Source organism: Callospermophilus lateralis, chromosome 3 (assembly GCF_048772815.1).
Source record: "Callospermophilus lateralis isolate mCalLat2 chromosome 3, mCalLat2.hap1, whole genome shotgun sequence".
Taxonomy (NCBI): domain Eukaryota; kingdom Metazoa; phylum Chordata; class Mammalia; order Rodentia; family Sciuridae; genus Callospermophilus; species Callospermophilus lateralis.
In genome coordinates, this window is record NC_135307.1 from 29179590 (window position 1) to 29199258 (window position 19669).

Genomic DNA, 19669 nt, shown 5'->3' on the forward strand with positions numbered 1-19669 from the left:
TGGGAAGTGTCTGTGCCCTGCACCTGCCCCTAAACTATGTGGGCTGATACTCGCTTCAAACTATAGAGTTAGCCTAACAGAAAGGCCCTCTTCTATTGAACCCTCACCCTGTACCTGGAACCCAGGGCACCATCCAGGGTGCTTCTGAGAGGTCAAAAAAAGGTGACACTCTGCTGGTCCCCAGGCAGGTGCTCCATGCTGCCCTTGTGTGGCCCTTTTCACTCATCTTGGGATGCTCTGTCCATTTGCTCATAGGACCAAGTGCTCCCTGAGAGCAGGGACTGTCCTGAGTGTTCATGAAGTGTCCCTGGCACCTACCATTGTGCCTGGCACACCATGGGTGCTCAGTCGATATAATCTGAATGAATAAATGAATGGCTGGGAGGTTGAGTGTGAGCCTCAGTCCTCAAGGATGATTTCCTGTGTGTAAAGCACGTGGGGGCCCACAGCAGGGCCGTCCTCTCTGACTTTCACAGGCTCCCTGGCCAGGGGCTACTGTGATGTTCTTAATAAGCTGCAGCCTCCAGGCCAGCCCTCTCCCTCTCTGCCCTGGGGCCTCCATGCCATGAAATCTGGGAAAGTCCGAGCCGGTGGCTGCTGTCGGCTCAGCTGTGTTTTGATTTGGGAGGCCAAATCCCACTTGCCTGGTGGTGTCAGACATTTCCTGTGAGTTTGGCCAGGTTTCCCAAGCAGCCGTTGGCCTTTTTCCTGATCGCAACTTGGACAGGCCCTGTGTGTCCAGATAGAGGAGTGACATGACTCAGAGGGCCTTCTAGGAGTGGGAAGGGGACACAAGATGTCTGGGAGGGGAAACGCTGCAGGAATTGGTGATGGCCAAGAGGCCTGTTTCAGAGGCCCAGAGACTTGTGTCACAGAGGCAGACAAGAGGGAGGGGCCAGGAGCGTCTCAGGCAGCAGGCAGGATGCCCTGCAGATGTGGATTGATATTGTGCAGCTGCAGCCCAGGCTGACTGCAGGGGCCTGGAGACTCCCCCGAGCCCCAGGTCCAGAGTTCTTCCCCAAAGCTGGGCAGAGGTCTTCCCACCTGGGGAGCAACAGCTAAGCAGTTGGGCAAGGGCCTTGAGAGATGGAGAAGGAGCCAGTTACAAGAATTGGGGACCAGTAAGCTATGGAAAATCATGGTTTAGACTAGTATGCAACCACTATCTGAATCTCCTGGGAACTTCACAACAGGCCGTTTCTGACTTGGCAGGTCTCTCGGGTGAGCATCCCTAGCATGGGTGAGGCTGATGCTGTTGGTCCTTGGACTACAGTGAGTAGCAAGGGTCAGAGCCTTGGCTTTGGATTCAGAAACTCCTCAGTTCCAGTTCTGAACTTACCACTTATCAGCTGTGTGACGAGAGGCACACATCCTAACTTCTCTGAGACAATAGTCTTCACCTGATGGCATTACAGGGAGGATTAAATGCGATTATGTAAGCGGAGCAGTTGTTACAGTGCCTAATGTGAGTTAGCATTCAATACCTGGTAACCATTAGCAGCAGGTTTCCTTCACCATGAGGACTTGGGTGGAAGAGCATAGGAAACTGGGTTCTGTGTGTGTGTGTGTGTGTGTGTGTGCATGACACTGAGGCACACCTGTTCTAGGGAGAAGTCAGAGCCCAGATCCAACCTCAGAGCAGGTGTGACCTGCACAGTAGCAGAGCCTTCAGTCATTAGCTGCCACTGGCCATATGGGGAGGAGTGTGAGGGGAGGTTTAAAGAATGGGGGGTGCCTGCTGGGTTTGTTCCTTGGCCAGACCTGAGGGCCTAGAGGCTGAGCCCTGGGGCCTCCCTAAGCAGTCCTGGTCAACATCCGGGTAACAAGGGGCCTGAGGACATGCTGAGCAGGGTAGGTGGGTGGCGGGGAAGTGTCTGGGGAACTCTGGCCTCTTGGTGATAGCTCCCAGCAGGCTGCCCCCATAGAAGCGCTGGTGTCTGCCTTCTGTACAGTCCCAGTCTCTGTCTCTTCTGGATGTTCCCTCTGCACGCCCCACCTCTGAAAGAGTCCATGCCTCCATTCTCTGTGGCTGCCAGAACACATTGCCACAGATTGGCAGGTCAGAACAACACGGGTCTGTTGGTGTGCCGCTCTGTCGGTCAGACATCTGACACGGGGCTCAGCAGGCTGACATCAGGGCGTCCCAGGCTGTGTCCTGGAGGCTCTGGAGAGAACCTTGCTCATCCAGGTTAGTGGCAGATTTCAGTTCCTTGCAGTGGCAGATGGAGGCCCTCATTTCCTTGCCGGCTGTCCCTTGAGGGCTGTTCCTACCATCTAGAAACTGCCCTCATCCCTTGGCTTGTGGCCACCTTCCTGCATCTTCCAAGCTGGTGAAAGCAGAGGTCCCTTCATGTGTGTCTTTCCTCTGCCCCGCCCTTCAGCTGCGTCCCTCTCCCTGACCCTCCTGCCTCCTCTCCACACTAAGGGCTCCCACGAAGACCCTGGGCCCAGCCGGATTATCAGGACGGTCTTCCCGGATTTCCTAAAGCAGCTGATGGAATCTCCTTTTGCCATTTAGTGAATCGTATCCACTATACCAGGAGACAAAGATCATGGGGGACAACCGCACCCACCCCTTGCAGCCCACTCCAGCTGGGACCCTCTAAAGTGCGACAGCTCCCTCTTATCAAGGGCTTGCCACAGGTGTGGCCCTACATGATCTGTCCCCCTAATCTTGCTGATACCGCCAATATCAACCCTCACCCCATGGTCCCCCCACTCACCTTGCTTCTGCCACACTGGCCAATTGTTTTTTTTCTGCCAGAGATGCGCCCACCCCAGGGGCCCTCAGAACTTGCTAACTCTCCTCCTGGAACACGGCTATTTCAGTTGTTTCTGAGGGATTCCATATCAAAGCGACTGGGTAGCTTAAAACAGATACTTCTCTCCCAGTTCTGGAGGCCAGACGTCCTAAGTTGAGGTGTCAGCAGGGTTGAAGGCTCTGTGGGGAATCTGTCCCAGGCATCTCTATTAGAATGGGGTGGCTCCCAGCCATCCTTACATTCCTTGGCTTGTAGCTTCATCAACCTGCCTCCGAGGGCTGGGATGGAGCTCCGTGGTAGAGCATTTGCCTAGTGTGCACGAGGCCCGGGGTCCAGTTGCCAGCAAAGGGGGTGGGTAAGTTCTGACCTCTGTCATCAGCTTTCTACTGTCATCTCTTATAAGGATTTCTGTTGGATTTGGGGTCTGCCCTAGTCTGTTATGGCCTCATTGAAATCTAACTAATTATGTCTGCAAAACCCCTATTTCCAAATAAGGCCACACTCACAGTTGAGGAGTGAGGACTTTAATGTCTCTTCTTGTGGGGACATAACTGAACCCACACCGGAACATTCTTCCCCAGGGCTGGTTGCCTTCCCACCACTGGCTGGACTCTCTGTAGAGAGTCCAAACTCCCTACCTACCACCTGGCTATGTTTTTTTTTTCTTTTTTTTTCCTTCTCCAGAAGGAACATCTTGGATATTTTAGTTATTTATTTGATTTACTGTTTTTCTTAGCCCAGTAAAATGTCCAGTGCAGAGGGCCCAGGGTTTCTGTCGGTTTGCCGACCCTGAACACTGCTCAGCCCAGAGTGGAGCTACTGGCCTTGTCTCTCTGTACGTCTTACAGTTCACAGCCTCAGGTTGCCAGGGTCCTGATATGGTCACAGGGAAAGAGGGGCTCAGAGAGGTGAGGTGACTCGGCCCTCTCCCATGGCCCCACCTGTCCCATGCTGCGCACATCAGCCTCTCATGCTTTGGACTTTGAGGAGAGGTAGAAGGGGACCCCTGAGCACATGTGGCAGTGTGCGCCCAGGTAGAGGCCCTCTTGGCACTTCCCCACATGTGACCTTTAACCTCCTGTTGCTAGAGCGAGGCCTCAGCTGGGAGAGCTGCTTTCCTTCCCCGCTAGGCCTTGCCCAGATCTCCAGTGGGAAGAGCCAGGACTCTGTCCCCAGAGGCCTCTGTAAATCTGGGGGAGCAGAATGATCTCTCAGTGGACCTTTGTGCCAGGAGTCACTGCAGGGAGACCCAGGCACGCCTTCCTGAGGGCAAAGAGGGCAGAGAAGCCAGCATCCCTTCCTGACATCGACAAGGGATTGTCCCAGGATTCGATGAGGGTAGCTGGGAGCAGACGCCAGCTTGGTGATCCAGCTGAGCAGCTTGTGACTTCTGTCCTCTCCCCCGACAGCAGCAACAGGGGTCGGGGTGGGAGAGGACAGGGACAGGGCTTCCTGCAGGGCTGCTGTGGACAGTTCTCCTGGTGACGTCATGAACCTAGAGCCAGACCTCAGCTTTGGTTGGCAGGAAAGAGGCTCCATGGCACTGGTATTGGGGAGTCCGGACTGGTCCCTGGCCGGTGCTGGGCGCCCTGTGGGTAGAAGGCTGGTGGTTGGAGGAAGGGCCAACGATAAGGTGCAGGAGGCAGCTCAGTGTGTGGGTGTCAGGAAAACTAATCCCCGTCGCTTGGGGTGGTTGGGAGGATTGGAAGTCCTGCAAGTGGGGTGATAGGTGGGGAGTCTACCATGCAACAAATCTCTTCACCTGCTGACCTACTCCCCATTCTGTGGCAAATTAATACAGGGCACTCCGTTTACCAAGATAAGATTTTTGCCACTTCACTGTCTGAGTTGGGGAAACTGAGGCAGCGTGGGAGTTGGCGTCTAGGTGGTGGGCCTGTCCTGGGAACCCAGGAGATCCTGGTCCAGTCAGAGGCTTGCCTGGGCCTCTAGTCCTGGCTTGGGCTCCAGCTGCCTCCCACCTCGTCCTTCCCTCTGTGCGTCTGCTTGTTATTTTGCTTGGCTTAGCTCTGTTTGCCCTCCTTCCTCCTCATTCAAGTCCCTCAGACCCAAAACCATTCTTGGATGCCCTTGGGACATGACAAGAGACCAGCTGGTACTAGAGAACCTGGGAAGGTCTTCGTTCTCCCTGGGCTTCAGTTTGCACCTCTATAGACCAGAGGGCTGGATCAGCTGTCCCTAAGCTCAAGAGCTGAGGTCTCAGATTCTGGATTCCAGCCTGGCCATTTTCCATCCCTGAAGGTGAACATGCCTAGCTCCCTGCTGCCTACTTTTAGGGTCATGACAAGGACACCTGAGCCCCTGAACAGGACACACCTTCCCGGAAAGCTATATATTACAATCCTAAACTATGCTTCTTTCCAGGAGGGAGAAAGATGTTTCCCATTTCCTCACAAAATATGTTGCTTCAAGCAATTTTCTCCATTTGGGTTTGACCACTGAGTTCCTTTCTAGGTTCTTCTGAAAGGGAGGTGGACCTCTGGGGTTTTGTCGTGTTCATGTGCATTTCTTCAACCCACACACATAGCTGAGACTCGTGAGTTCAGGTCCCTGGCAGGACCACAGCTGGCCATAGGGTATGAAGTGTAAAAAGAGAGCAGATCTGGACAGATGCAACCCAGGGCACGCAGTCTGGCTATGCTTCGAACTGGGCCTAGGGGTCCCTGGGGAGGCTGTGAGGAAGGTGGGGGCCAGCGTGTCTTCTTTCTTCCTGTGTGGCAGGACTAGCGAGTCTCCCCTTTCCACCATGCTCTGCTCAGTGCAGATACCTTGGGGTTAGTGACGAGCCTCTGAGTGCTCAGGGGAGAAGGGGAGCTGGAGCCTTCTGACACCTCCTCTCTGCTCCTCACATAGGACAGCTGGGCAGATTTGAGGAAAATGGTGCCTGCTTCCTGCACACTACCTCTTCCCTCCCCACCCTCCTATTTAAGCCCAAAAGTAGACATCTGGCCAAAGGTGGCCCCCAAAGACTGAGTGCCTCCCTTCTCAGAATGGAGGATTATCAGGACTTCCCCAGCTTTGCTTCCCAAAAAGGACTGCATTGGTCAGCTTTCTGTCACCATAACAAAATACCTAAGATCATTAACTTTATAAAGAGAAAAGGTTTATTTCAACTTACTATTTTGGAGATTCCAATTCAAGATCTGATTGGCAACCAGATGGCAAAGGCTGGGAAGGTGTGGCGAAGCAAACTGCTTACCTCATGGCCAGGACGCAAGAGAGGAAGAGAAAGAGACTAGGTATTCAAGGGCATGCCTAGTGACCAAAGGACCTCCTACTATGTCCCACCTCCTAAAGGTTACACCACCTTCCAACAGCACCACCCTGGGGACCAAGCTTTTAACACACGGGATTTGGGACATTCGAGATCCAAACTAGAGCAAGGATGCCTTCCAGCCCAGCCTCAAGCCTTCCCAAATCTTCTGAGATTCAGACTATGGCCTCCTTCCTGCCCACAACCGGTGGCTTGGTGATGGAGAAAGCCTTGGGTCCTTCCCCTTTTCTGCATCTCCTCTGTTGTCGTCATCATCATCAACAGGACTCATTTCCAGCACTCCCATCGCACCCCTGCTGAGTTTTAGGCACTGTGCTAGTTGACCCTTCTCTTTCTCCTCCCTGTGGTCCCCAAATCACCAGCAAAGTGATATGCAGAAAGTGGGTGTTGCATGGAGGTCTTTTGGCCAACTGTGTCCAACAGTGGCCTATAAATGGGGGGTGGCAGGCAGCTGCACCTTTCACTGGGATGTGGGCAGAGGGGCGGGGGAGCCCCAGCGCTCCCCATAGCCTTCGTGGTGGGTCTAGATTTCTGGTTAATGGGTAGATGTTTGGGTTAGGATTGGGTAGAACTAGGCTCATGGTCAGTTTACTCAGTTTAACAATGGAGTGGTGGGTAGGATAAGATTAGAGGCATAGCAATGGTGTGGCTTGGGGGTGAGATTTTAACCTAAGGGTTGCGGTTGGGGTTGGGGTTGGGTTTATGGTTAAGTAGAACTTAGGACTGTGGCTTTTTGAGTGCAGTGTGGTTGTTTTTGTAACCTCCTGTCTTGGAGCCTCAATGAGGAAGCCAGCATCCTACGGGCTCCACCTCCTTTAGTTCTGGGGACACCACAAAACAGGGGTTGAGAACCTGGGCTGTGAGCCAGACAGACCTCAGTCCACCTGATTCTGTTGCTCATCCTCCATTGGATGTGTGTGGGGGTTTCCCACCTCCCTGAGTCTCGGTGTATAAGGACACTGCTGCTAAGGCCGGCCACCACACAGCGTCCAGGTCTGAGTCACAAAGGAATGAGGATGAAGGGCTGAGTCACGAGGCTCGCTGCTCAGTGCTTGAGAGCTGATCGTTCTTCTTCTCTGAATCATTCGGAGTCCCAGCAGCGAAGAGAGGACATACTCAAGGACAGTACAATAAAGGGTCCATTTATGAAGGTATGGGCATAAATGGATGGGGCATTCCAGGGTGGCCATGTGTGAAAGCCCCAAAGCCTCTGGGTCCAAAGGGACCAAGGGCCAGCAGTGGTTGGAACCCAGAGCAGCACAGCTGTAGGACAGCACCACTTCCAGGGCTACCCTGGGGCCTATCTGGAGGTAGTGGGAGGTTGGGACCTCCCTGGCCCTCCTCCTGCCCTTTGACACCTTGCTGGGGTTCCCCATTGGCTCAACCAGGCTGAAAGGCAGAGAGTGAAGGAAACTCTCAGGCCCTACCATGGGCGAGGTGGCAGGGGTCTGCAGTGGCAGGTCGGTTTCCAGCACATTTACCAGTTCTCACAATGCCCTGGTGAGGACCCTATTCCTGTCACCTCCCACTCTACGACAAGAGAACTGAGGTTGACCTGTGCTTCCCGGCATTCTGCTGAACAGCCTCTGGAGCCAGTGAGCTTGGCAAGTGCAGGGACTTCTAGCTCAACTAGAAAGCTACAACTAGGGCAGGTGGTGCATCCAGAAAAATCCAGAAAAATCTGGGAAATGGTAAGAGCCTGGGGCAGCGTTCCCCACAGTCTCATGTGGGGTGTGAAGGGAGCTCAGCAGCCTCCATAGAACACTAACGCTGGCAGTTTCCAGCACAGGACTTTAAAAAGTAGCCACCACAGACCCTGTAGCTTGCTGTACTCACAGCGCTTACCTAACTTAACGACTCTAGGATTTTTGTTTGGAAGGAAAAGGTTAGGGAGCAATGAAGCAAGAGGAAATGGAAAGACAACCCAAGCTCTTTTTCAGATGCCTGGTAAGGTCTGCCCCATGTGAAAGCTTTGTACAGAAGGCTGGCTCCTCAGAGGGTGTCATCCCCTGGGGCTGTGCACATGTGACACAGGGCGTGAGCAGAAAGCTGTGGGGAAGAACATACTTCAGAAGTTCTAATGGAGGTTTCTTGGGCCCTGTGACTGGGGCTCAAGGTTTTCAAATACCTATCAAGTTCCAACCCTTGTCCCGATGTAGAGGAAGTTTCTGATTTATGGGCCCAACAGTTTTTCCAGTTACTCCATCTGTAAATCTGCCATCAGTTAATTCAGTTGCCCTGTCAGAAAAGGCACTGGGAGCTTACCAGGTAAAACTGCTTCAGCAAAGCAAAGTGTGTTATGATAACAGGACTAAGAATGGAGTTCCCTGGATCACGCATGCACACGTTCACCCCACCACGGGAGAGGAGCTGAGGGGGGATTTAAGCTTAGCAAAGGAGAAGGGGTGAGATGCAGTCATCTGGCGACCCTATTATAAGATGGCTGCATTTAGGACCCAGAGGGGTGTGTCTGTCTGTCTGTCTGCCTGCAGATGACATAGTGAAGATTGCTAAATGATTTCCAATAACGAAATGTGAAAACACACAGTTTCTTTGTTAGTCGCATAACTGTGGTTTTGTGTTGGTGATTCACTGTGGAAGTGAGTAGCTGGTCCAGGCATTCTGTGGGGATTTTTCTCGTCTTATTTCTCCTAAGAAAATATTTGTGAAAGGTCTAAAATTCAAGGAAGTGGAGTGCTTTTTGAGGAGAAAAATCCCTATTCCTTGCAAAACAAAGATTACAAATCTTTGTGGAGCTACCACACTTCTTCTCCCAGGGGGCTGCCCACCCAGTGTTTTCCTCTCCGGCCCCCAGCCCCCCACCCTGCCTAACTCCTCTACCCACAGGGCCGCACAGGGCCTGGCTTGCGTCAGAGGCGCCTGGCAGGAGTCTGATATTGCCCATGAGGCGGTGTCCTCTCCAAGCCCAGCCAGGCCACACCCTTCCAGGGCCACTTTCTTGGGGGGAAAAAAACCAGATTTCATATTTCTGTCTTGGATGGAGATCAGAGGCCTTACAGAATACAGTAGTGTGAAAGGAAGGAGCTATGAAATGATTTATCCCCCAAAGATAAGCCTGAGTGCGTTTCAGCTCTACCACTTAACAGCCAGGCCTCCTAGAGCAAGTGATTCTGCCTCGGAAGCCTCAGTTTTCCCACCTGCAGGATGGGGGAATGAACACCATCATCTGACATACAGAATTGTCAGGTGTTACTAACCTAAATGCACCCGGCAGCGTTTAGGTCTTCTATGAATGACATCCATTCTTATTTGTCCGTGATTCTGGGGTTACCTGAGCCTATTGTTTATGTGAGAGTGATAACAGCAGTCACTGGAAACTCTTGAGAATCTGCCCAGAGGTTCGAAGGTGTTTCCCTGGCCCTATTGAGACTTCCTGCCATAGGCAGGGTCAGGAAGCTGTCCACTGAAGGCTGAAGGCTGACGGAGCTCAGGCCTGGAGACCCCACCCCTGCATTGAGCCTGGATGGTTAACAGCCTACCTTTGCTTTAGTTTTCTCATCTACAAAATGGGGGGTGACAGTTCCCATGGCTGGGGTTCTTATCAAGGAAGGTTCTTACCAATGTCAAGACATAGCTGAAATGAAAAATGAGGTACCTTAGCAGGTGCATTTTAGTGGCAATAGGTTGGGAGGTTTAGGCTAAGTTGCTGAATGAAAACTTCTCAGGTTGGAGTCTGAATTTCTGTAGAAATCTTTTGTGTATAGCCCTGGAGTGGGAAGAGCAGGAAGGACAGGCTGGCTGTGGACAGCCAGGACTTTGGCCAGCCCTCTGAGGAGTGCACCCTTGACCTAGGCCTCCAACTGCTTTGTTGATGATGGGTTTGTCCAGGAAGCTTCAGAAGTGGGAAAACTCATTTGAAGTCCTGGACTGGCCTCACCGAGCAAGCGGACACTCTGTAGGATCCACCTAGCAGAATACTGGGGACACAAGGACACAGGGGATGAGAGTATGGGTTGTGAGTTGCGCCCTAGGCCAGGCCTGCTAAGCTCTGTGTGTGTATGCACATCGGGGAAGAGGTTCAAGACGGCGCATGGAGAGGTCCCAAGAGCCGTGAGCTGGGAACTCAAGGGTTCGGGAATCAGACACTTCTTAGCCAAGTTGGTGGTGGTGATGTGCCCATACACCAGGTTCTCTGGCTTTGAGAAATGGCGCTTGCTCCATTCCAGCAGCCTCATGTTCTTCTGCCTCCTGCTCCTCCTCTAATCTCCTGCCACACTTGCCAGGTCTCACAGGCCTTGCCTTATGTGTTCACTCTCTGGATGGCTTCAGTTGTCCCACCACTCCTGGGTTCATCCACTTTGTAATTCAGGCAGTGACACCATGGTAGCCTGTGGCCAGAGCCTGAGAGCTGGGGGGTTCTGCTTTAGTGATGGGAGGAGCAGGCTGAGCCTCGGCACCCATCAGACCCCAGCTTTAGAGCCCTCGGTGGTGGTTCATGAGACACAGGAGCCTGGCCAGCTCTTCCCTTCCCCATCAGAAGTCATAGATCTTGCTGGGACACTGAGTCCTACCTCTTGGGTTTTTGTTGGGAAACCTCTATGAAGTCATATATTTTGGTGCTTAGTTAGTGTTCAGTAAGTGTCACTGTTATGGTAATCCCCTTATCCCAGGGACATACATCCCAGGATTCCCCAGTAGATGCCTGAAACTGCAGATTGTACTGAACCCTGAAATTGAATACTTTTTTTTTTTTTTGGTCTTCACTAGACACTTATGGCTCACTGTGGCTGTAGCTCTTAGAATTTGGAGTATGACAATAAAACTAATTTCTTTTCTTTTCTTCACAGTTTCAAGGACAGCAAACTTATAGTTTTTAGAAAACTCAGCAAAGTTCTGTTTTGTTTTTCTTTCCTTGTTAAATCAAGAACTTTCACCTAAAGGAAACATTATGCAGCTTTTCTTTGGCTTCTCTTTTGGCATCTGAATTGTCGGCATCATTACTTTCGCATGTTGGGGCCAGTATTAAGTAAGATAAGGGCTACTCTAACAGAAGCATTGTGATACCATCAATCTGATAAGCAAGGCAGCTACTAAGTGACTAACGGGAGGGTAGTGTATACAATGTGGACATGCTGGTTGAATGAATGGGACAGAGTTGGATGGTGAAAGATTTCATCATGCTCCTCAGAGTGGAACACAATTTAAAACTCATGAATCATTTCCAGAATTTTCCATTTGACCTTGTTGAACTGTGGTTGACCTTGAGAATAACTGAAATGGCAGAAAGCAAAACTGCAAATAAAGGGGGACTACTTCATTTGATCAAGATGGGTTCTATAGGGAACACTGTGGCTCCCAAAGACTCCACTGCTTCACCCCAACCACCTACCCTGGGCAGCAGATTCTCAGAGGAGAAGTCTTGTGGTCTCAGCTCATCTGGCTTCCTGTCCTTGGATTTGAGAGCAGTAACCTCCCTTCAACATGAGCATGAGCATGAGCATGAGCATGAGCATGAGTAATGGCCAGGGGAAACTCAGGCCTTGATCTGTTCTCCAGTCGCACATCTACACACACCTTTGGTCCTTGGGTTTAACATCCCCAGGTGTCTGCCCCACAGCATCTTGGGATGCTATTAGCTCCCATAGCTGCACCCCTAAGAGACATTCCAATAAGGCAGGAATAAATAACCGTTCTTGTGTGAATTCCTTACTACCTATTAATCCTTCTACTGTTCATTCTCTGTGTGTCCTGATGGGTTTTTCAGACCAGTTGGAATAAAGGATATTCAAAAGAGGGATGATCTCTGAGTCAGGTAACTAGCAGAGATCTTGTTCAGGCACAGCCTTGCCTGCGGCCTTCAGTCCCACCCTCCGTCCCTCCCTCTCCCCGCTCCTTCCTTCCAGGCACAAGGAGTACTAGATGTCTTGGACTTGTGCCTTGTCCCTAAATGCTCAGATCCAGGGATCTGGCATGCAAAAGTGGCTAAAGCACACCCAGCTCATTGAGGAGCACTGCCTGCCTGGGCAGTGTGGGCGCAGGGCAGGATGGGGGTTTCATTTTCAGGGAAGGGTTTTGCAAGCTTATCTTCCTAAGGCACCCCCTTGAACCATGTTACTTTCTGGTAAAAACACCTTCTTCAAAGCTCCCCTTTTAGGCATGAAGCCCACAGGATGAGGCCCAGACTCTTGGTCTTCTACAGTCTAGTCCCAAAATACAGTTCTCAAGCAGAGACCTAGTATAGAAGTTCAGAGTCCAGGATCTGGAATTGGAATATCAGCAGGACACCTGTCTCCTAGCTGCTAGTCATTGCCTGTGTGACTAGACAAATCATCTAGTTTCTCTATACCTCATCCATAAATAGGTATAATACTGTCTTCCAATTTTCTTTTCTGGAACCAGGGATTGAACCCAAGGGCATTCAACCACTGAGCCATATCCCCAGCCCTGTTTTATATTTAGAGACAGGGTCTTGCTAAGTTGCTGGAGCTGGCTTTGAGATCACAATCTTCCTGCCTTAGTCTCCTGAGCCACTGGGATTACAGGCCACGCCTGGCTCTGACTTCCAAATTTTAATGATAAATACATTAATATATGCAAAGTACTTACCATAACGCCTGGCATGTAATAAGCATGAAGTAGCTATTTGCTGTTTTATGGTCATCCTTGGCTCCTGTTTCCCTGTAACCAGACAGGCCTCATCACACACTGGACATCACTGCTGACACATCCCTGTATTTGTCCTTTTGTGTTTTTGGTCTTCTCTGACCTCCCAACCCTTCCTCCAGCTCACATCTTACAACTCTGGAAAGCCTTCTCCAGCCACCCAGCCCTAGTTCCCCTCCTTCTTAGGAGGCCTGGAGCATTGGAGCTGGACAGCTTACCTGGCCATGAGGCTGCTGGCTCCTGTGGCTCTCCTGCTTTTCCTCTCTTGAGTCATTATGAAATGCTAGCATGCAGGGCCTTGTCCATGGGCCAGCGTGGATGGCTGTGCATGTTGCTCCCTGCACCAAGAGTGCTGGTCAGGAGATGAACAAAGCTAAAATATGGCCTGCTGCAATCTGCCTGAAGGAAACGGCAACTTCTTGTCACTGGCCACCCAGAGGACCCCTTTTCTTTCTTTCTTTCTTTCTTTTTTTTTTTTTTTTTTTTGTGTGTGTGTGGTTATTACCAGCAATTCTGATTCTTTTTAATTTTTTAATTTTGTTCTTACTAGTTATACATGACACTAAAATGTCTTTTGGCATATCATACATACATGGAATATAACTTCTTGTAGATGTAACATGATATGGAGTTACATTGGTCATGTGTTCATATGTGCACATAGGAAAGTTATGTCTGATTCATTCTACTATCTTTCTATTCCCATCCCTTACCCTTCCCTTCATTCCCCTTTGTCTAATCAAAAGCACTTTTAATGCCCACTCCCCATTGTGAGTTAGCATTGAAAGACGCCACACCGCACTACGAATGGGAGACACCACATGACACAAATCACCCGAGAGGTTCCGCTTTATTATAAAAGGCTGTGGGTTTATATAGATCTAAGGAGAGGTGGCAGGGCTTCGGTAAATGACAGGTCGCCCGTTTAATGGTAAGTTCTTCCAGAAGTCAGTTCTGGAGCCCAAGAAGTTAGTTCTTATTGGGGCTAAGGTCTCCCACCAGCGGGATTTGAATATTGGCGCTGGCAGGAGAATTGGCGCCGGCGGGAAAGGGAGAGGCAGGAAGAGAAGCCCCTCAGGTGCCATATTGGGGTTTTTGGGGTGTGGCTGCCGTTATATGTTTTCCCAACAAGCATCCACATATCAGAGAGAATATGTGGCTTTTGGTTTTTGAGGACTGGCTTATTTCACTTAGCATAATAGTCTCTAGTTCCATCCATTTACTGGCAAATGCCATAATCTCGTTTTTCTTTATGGCTGAGTAATATTCCATTGTGTATATGTACCACATTTTCTTTATCCATTCATCTGTGGGAGGGCACCTAGGTTGGTTCCCTTGTTTAGCTGTTGTGAATCAAGCTGCTATAAACATTGATGTGGCTCTGTCACGCTAGTGTACTGATTTTAAGTCCTTTGGGTATAAACCAAAGAGTGGGATGACTGGGTCAAATGGTGGTTCCATTCCAAGTTTTCTGAGGAATCTCCATATTGCTTTCCAGAGTGGTTGTACCAATTTGCAGTCCCACCAGCAATGTATGAGTGAACCTTTCTTCCCACATCCTCACCAACATTTATTGTTACTTGTATTCTTGATAATTGAGGGGCCCCTTTTCTAATCCATGCAAAGGCAACAGGTATGCTATGCCACCCTCCCTCCATTTCCCTATCTGGATCCATGCCTTCCCATGGTGCATGATGGGTCTGTGCACTTTCAAAGGCCTCTTAAGTGCCCTAATTCATGAAATCCAGGTTTCCCACAAGCTGACAAGTCTTCCCAGGGAATATCAAGAGGGCAAGACCCAGTCCCTTCCCCTCTGGGGGTCTCTGTCCCTGACCCAGCTCCAGGGTGGTCCGGTGGGCCCACAAGGAGGCAGAGGACTCTTGGTGGAGCTCTTCTTCATAGTGGGAGGGAGAGGGCTGTTGCCCCAGGAATATGACTCTTGGGCAAGTAGGTAGAATAGGAAGGGCATTGCCTGGGCCCTGGGCAGCCCCTCGAGGCCGCCTTCTCCTCCCAGCTGTGTCCCACACTGGGTGCGGGCCTCGTGCCCAGGAAGTCTGCTGGCTCTCCTGCCCAGCCAGAAGAGAACACAGGCAGGCAGCAAGCCAAGAGGTGTGGGCTTGGCAGCCGGGGGCCCACAGAGCAGGCTGCTCAGTGGAAAAGGCTTCACAGTCCACTGAGGTGTGAGGCGTGGGATGGTGGAGGAGAGCAATGAGGCTCTTAGGGGTCTCTGGACCCTTTGAGAACTGCTGCAGCACCTACTTCAGGGCTGCTCTGGAAGCAGGCCTGAGGTCTCTGGCGGGGGCTGGGTGTCCTCCCTGTTATTCCCCAGAACGTGCAGAGCTGGGCCTCCAGCTTATTTACCTGCCTGGAAACAGGGATGCTGTGTTCTCTTCCAATCTAGCTTGGAAGCAGACCAGGGTGCAACTCTGGGAAGCAGAGACCCCTGCAGGGTTCTGCCTCCACCCCCGAGAACCCCATCCCTGTCCTGTCAGCCGCATCCCCTGGGGTCTGTGTGCCAGAAATCCAATCTTCTCAGACCTGGGTGTGGCCACGGAAAGAGAGAGAGGCCCCAGGCTTGGCCTCAGAGCAGGGGGGGTGTAACTCACAGGGCTGAGTGGGATCCTCAGGCAGACCAGGGAGGCCGACGGGGTTGGGAGGGTGGCCCAGCAGCAGAGTGATCTTGAGACACCTGGGGGACACCTGGGAAGGGCTGACTTTCACCCTTCCAGGATGGGCAGTAGGGAGAGCGGGTACTGGAGTAGACAATGCCAAGCAACAGGCTGGTGCTGGCCCCACCCAAGCAGTACTCACTGAGCCTGCTGCCCTGTTCTCTCTGCCTTTGGTTCCTGCGGTATGTGGCAGCCCAGTGCCATCTGATCCTGGCCTGGGTGCAAGGCCTCCCTGGCCAGCCAGATGGAGAGAGGAGGCAGATCTCTGCCCTCTCCAAGCCTTGACAGCACCCAGATCCTTGGGTAAGAGTGAGCCACTTGGGAGACACCAGGGTGGGTAACCTGCAGCAAGCCGGGCTACAATCACAGAAAGAGGCCGCTGCTGCCCCTTCGGCCTGAAGCAGAGGTTCTGGGAACCGGTCCTCCTCTCTGGGGCACTTTCCCTCCTCCGTCCCCTTCACTGCTGCTGCCTCCCAGCTGCCTTCACGGCCTCTACCTTGTTTGCCCCAAGCCCTGTTGGCCCCAGGGCTCTCCACCCTTCTCTGGGCTCTTCACACTTACATTCCCCGGTGTTTAGGTGTCAAAGCTTCCGGAAGTTACAAGGAATACCGTGAACTTTCAATACATTGAAATCCATGATGGAACTAACTGGAAACTATGACAAAGAAACAAAACCAAAGCCAAAAGGAAAAGCCGGCCCTAGGCACACACGTGCCCATGAAAAGAGCGAAATGTGGAGATGTCGAGTGACGCGGGTGGGCTCTTGGCATGGTTTTCTGCTAATACGAGCCGATTGCCTGTTCATTTGTTTAATCGTGCCCTCGCAGACAAGTGGTAGCAGGCGCCAGAGGTTGGAGAATGATTTACGGGAGTAAAACTTAAAACTGAGACTGTTCTGTTCATTAACAGATTTTCCCCCTTCCAACCGGGAAGCAGGGTTAATGTCCTCTGCAGCTAGTTCGGCGTGCTCTCCCTGAGCGGGCATAGCCCACACCCCAGCTCAGCAGCCAGCACCTCCTCACTCAGACCCCCCCCCACCCTGTGTCTTCAGCCCCTGGACTCTCTTTATTTATTTATATTTTTAATAAAGTGCTAGGGAATGAACCCAGGGTCTTGTGCATGCTAGGCAAGCACTAACACTGAGCTACATCCCCACCCAGTCCTTAAGATCCATCTTTTTTTTTTTTTTTAATATTTAAGTTGTAGGTGGACACAATACCTTTTTTTTAAATTATTTTTATGTAATGCTGAGGATCCAACCCAGGGCCTCATGGATGCTAGACGAGCGCTATACCTCTGAGCCACAATCCCAGCCCCTTAAGATCCATCTTAAGGTACAAAACACTCATCATGTCCAAAACCAAGCCCATCATCCACATCTTGTAGGACTCAGATTGAGGTCTGGGCTCCTGGAAGCCCCTCCGTCCATTCCACTGGGAATTTTCTTTTTCTACTCTTGAACATCCCTTGAATTCATACTTTTTCTTGGTCCCATGTTTGGTCACTCCTGGCCCAGACCCTAGCCAAAGCATTCCCCAGCTGATCTGTAGCCCTCCCCTTCCTAGTCTGTCAACCACCAGGGAGTTTTTCTCCAGAATAATCATCATTTAGGAATGCCCACTGCATCCTGTCCTAGACCTACTTGGAGACCAAGAGTTCTCAAAGCCAATGCTGGCTTCTCCTGAACCTCTCACTCTTTTGTTTTGTTTTTGAACCGGGAATTGAACCCACTGCGCCCCATTCCCAGCCCTTTTAAAAAATATTTTATTTAGAGACAGGGTCTCACTGAATTGCTTAAAGCCTCACTAAATTGCCGAGGCAGGCTTTGAACTTGCGATCCTCTTTCCTTGGCCTCCCAAGCCACTGGGATTACAGATGTGCGCCATTGTGCTGGGCTACCCTCACCTTTGGTCAGGTGCTGGTCTCTTTGTCCAGCCTCCATTGGAGCTAAGAGGGGAGCTAGTGCCTTGGCCCCTAGTGCCTGCATGTGACAGACACTCACAAGTGCTTCTTGATGAGTGAAAGAGGGTGGACTCTTCCTCAGACCATGTCATTTCTCTGCTCCAAGATCTCCAGGGATGTCCCCTTACCCAATCAATATAGTATTTCAGGCCCTCGTCCATGAGGGCTCAAACCTATTCTTGAATCCCTCAAAACCTTAATGTCCTCATCTGTAAAATGGCGATAGAAGTGACAGATGGTGGGTACATTTAGGATGACGTTAACCTGGCTTAGTAACTTGGCATTTGCACATATGTGTTCTGTAAACTTCAATAGGGCATAGAACTTCTGCTCATTCTGTTTCCTCAACTATAAAATGGGGTAGTGAGTACTAACTCTTAGATTATGGAGAGGCCTACGTGAGGGAATGCATGTGACGTGCATCATTGGCACCAAGCCGGGCACAGAGTAAGTATTCATTCAATTATAGCACTGGTCGGTCCCCAGCCCCAGCCCCACTTCCCACCCACCACCCCTCCCACACATGTAACCACTGTTATTAATTTTCCAGGGTATCCTTCCAAGGTTGCTTTATGATTATGCAAATAAATACAACATGTATCCTTATTTTCTGTATTTTTACACAAAAGTTTACATGCCCTACACCAGGAGTCAGCAAACTTCTTCCATAAAAGGCCAGAGAGTAAATATTTTAGGCTTCCTATGACATATGGCTTCTGCAACTACTCAGCTGAATGGCTGCAGAGCAAAAACAGTGCTAGACAATGAGTGTGGCTGTGCTCCAAGGAGGCTTTATTTATGGAAACTTAAATTTGAATTTTATATCATTTTCTCATGTCAAGAAATGTTACTCTTACGACTTTTTTTCTTCAACCATTTAAAAACATAAAAACCATTGTTAGGTTACAGGCTATATGAAAACAGCTGGTGGGTGGGATTTGAGCTGTTGTTTTTTTCACATTTCAATATATATATCTTGGAGAATATATATCTTACTGATGTCAAGGAGCTGTTTCTGTGTCCAGGGTGCATGACTCTATTCCTAGATAGATCCTAGGGTTTTGGTTTTCTTTTTTTGCCATGCTGGGGATCTAACCCAGGGCCTCAAACATGATAGACAAGCACTCTACCACTGAGCTACATCCCAGCCCTATTTATTTTATTTTGAGACAGGTTCACAGTAAAGTGCCAAGGCTGGCTTTGAACATGTGATCCTCATGCCTTAACCTCTAGAGTAGCTGTGGTTACCGGGGTGCACTACCCCGCCACCACCACTGTCTTTAGATTCTAGTTTTTAAAACCAATCTCTGGAAAGGACACTTCAGTAGTTTCTATTCTGTACAAAATATTTCGCTATTACAAAATAGTTCTGCTGGGGCTGGGGATGTGGCTCAAGCGGTAGCGCGCTCGCCTGGCATGCGTGCGGCCCGGGTTCGATCCTCAGCACCACATACAAACAAAGATGTTGTGTCCGCCAAAAACTAAAAAATAAATATTAAAATTCTCTCTCTCTCTCTCTCTTTCTCTCTCTCTCTCTCTCTTTCTCTCTCTCTCTCTTTAAAAAAAAATAGTTCTGCTATGAATGGTCATGTATTATCTTGGATATACACCACTGCCTTAGGTCAGGTTCCCCAGAGGTGGAATTCAGGTGTGTGAGATTCAGTGGGAGAATGCTAAGGAGAAGGAAAGCAGAATGGGACATGGAGAGACCCAAGGAAGGATAGATTCCCAGATAAATCAAGCTTTGGCCCAGTTGAGGCTGGAGTTTACAAAGTTGTCCCTTCTTGAGACAAAGGAGGAGGGGCTTTTGAATTTCTGTTGGGGCAGTCATTGGCTGGGTAGTCAAGGTGGTGGGAGGAGCCTCTCAGGAGGTTCCCCTTAACCAAGCATGGGACTCAGAAGTCCCAGGTGGAAGTCTTTGGCTCTCCTTTACAGCTGCTGGGAATGCAAAGGGGGCCTCGGCAGAACAGCAGTAGCACCTACCACAGCAGGTTTACCCGCAGAATAGTCTCTGAGGGGGGACTGCAAGGTCAGAGCATACATGCCTTGTGCTGGGAGTATAATGCCAAATTGTCAAAATGCTGGCCATAAGAGCGGAATCAAGCCAGGCACAGGGGCATACACCTGTAATCCCAGCAGCTTGGGAAGGCTGAGACAGGAGAATCGTGGGTTCAAAGCCAGTCTCAGCAACTTGGAGAGGACCTAAGCAACTTAGCAAGACCCTGTCTCAAAATAAAAAGTAAAAAAGGACTGGGGATGTGGCTCAGTGGTTAAGCGCCCCTGGATTCAATCCCTGGTATCACCTCCCCCCGCAAAAAGAGTTGTATCAGGTTACATTCCTTCCAGCCAGATCTGAGAGA

At 50.6% G+C, this 19669-nt stretch overlaps 1 protein-coding gene across 2 annotated transcripts in view; it reads left to right on the forward strand.

Moving 5' to 3' along the window:
- Positions 1-19669, forward strand: part of Ltbp2 (latent transforming growth factor beta binding protein 2) — a 105566-nt gene that overhangs the window by 23894 nt on the left and 62003 nt on the right. For both annotated transcript variants that reach the window (XM_077109017.1, XM_077109018.1), the window contains exon 4: positions 16374-16388. In XM_077109017.1, the coding sequence (XP_076965132.1) occupies positions 16374-16388 (15 nt within the window). The remainder of the gene's footprint in view (positions 1-16373; positions 16389-19669) is intronic.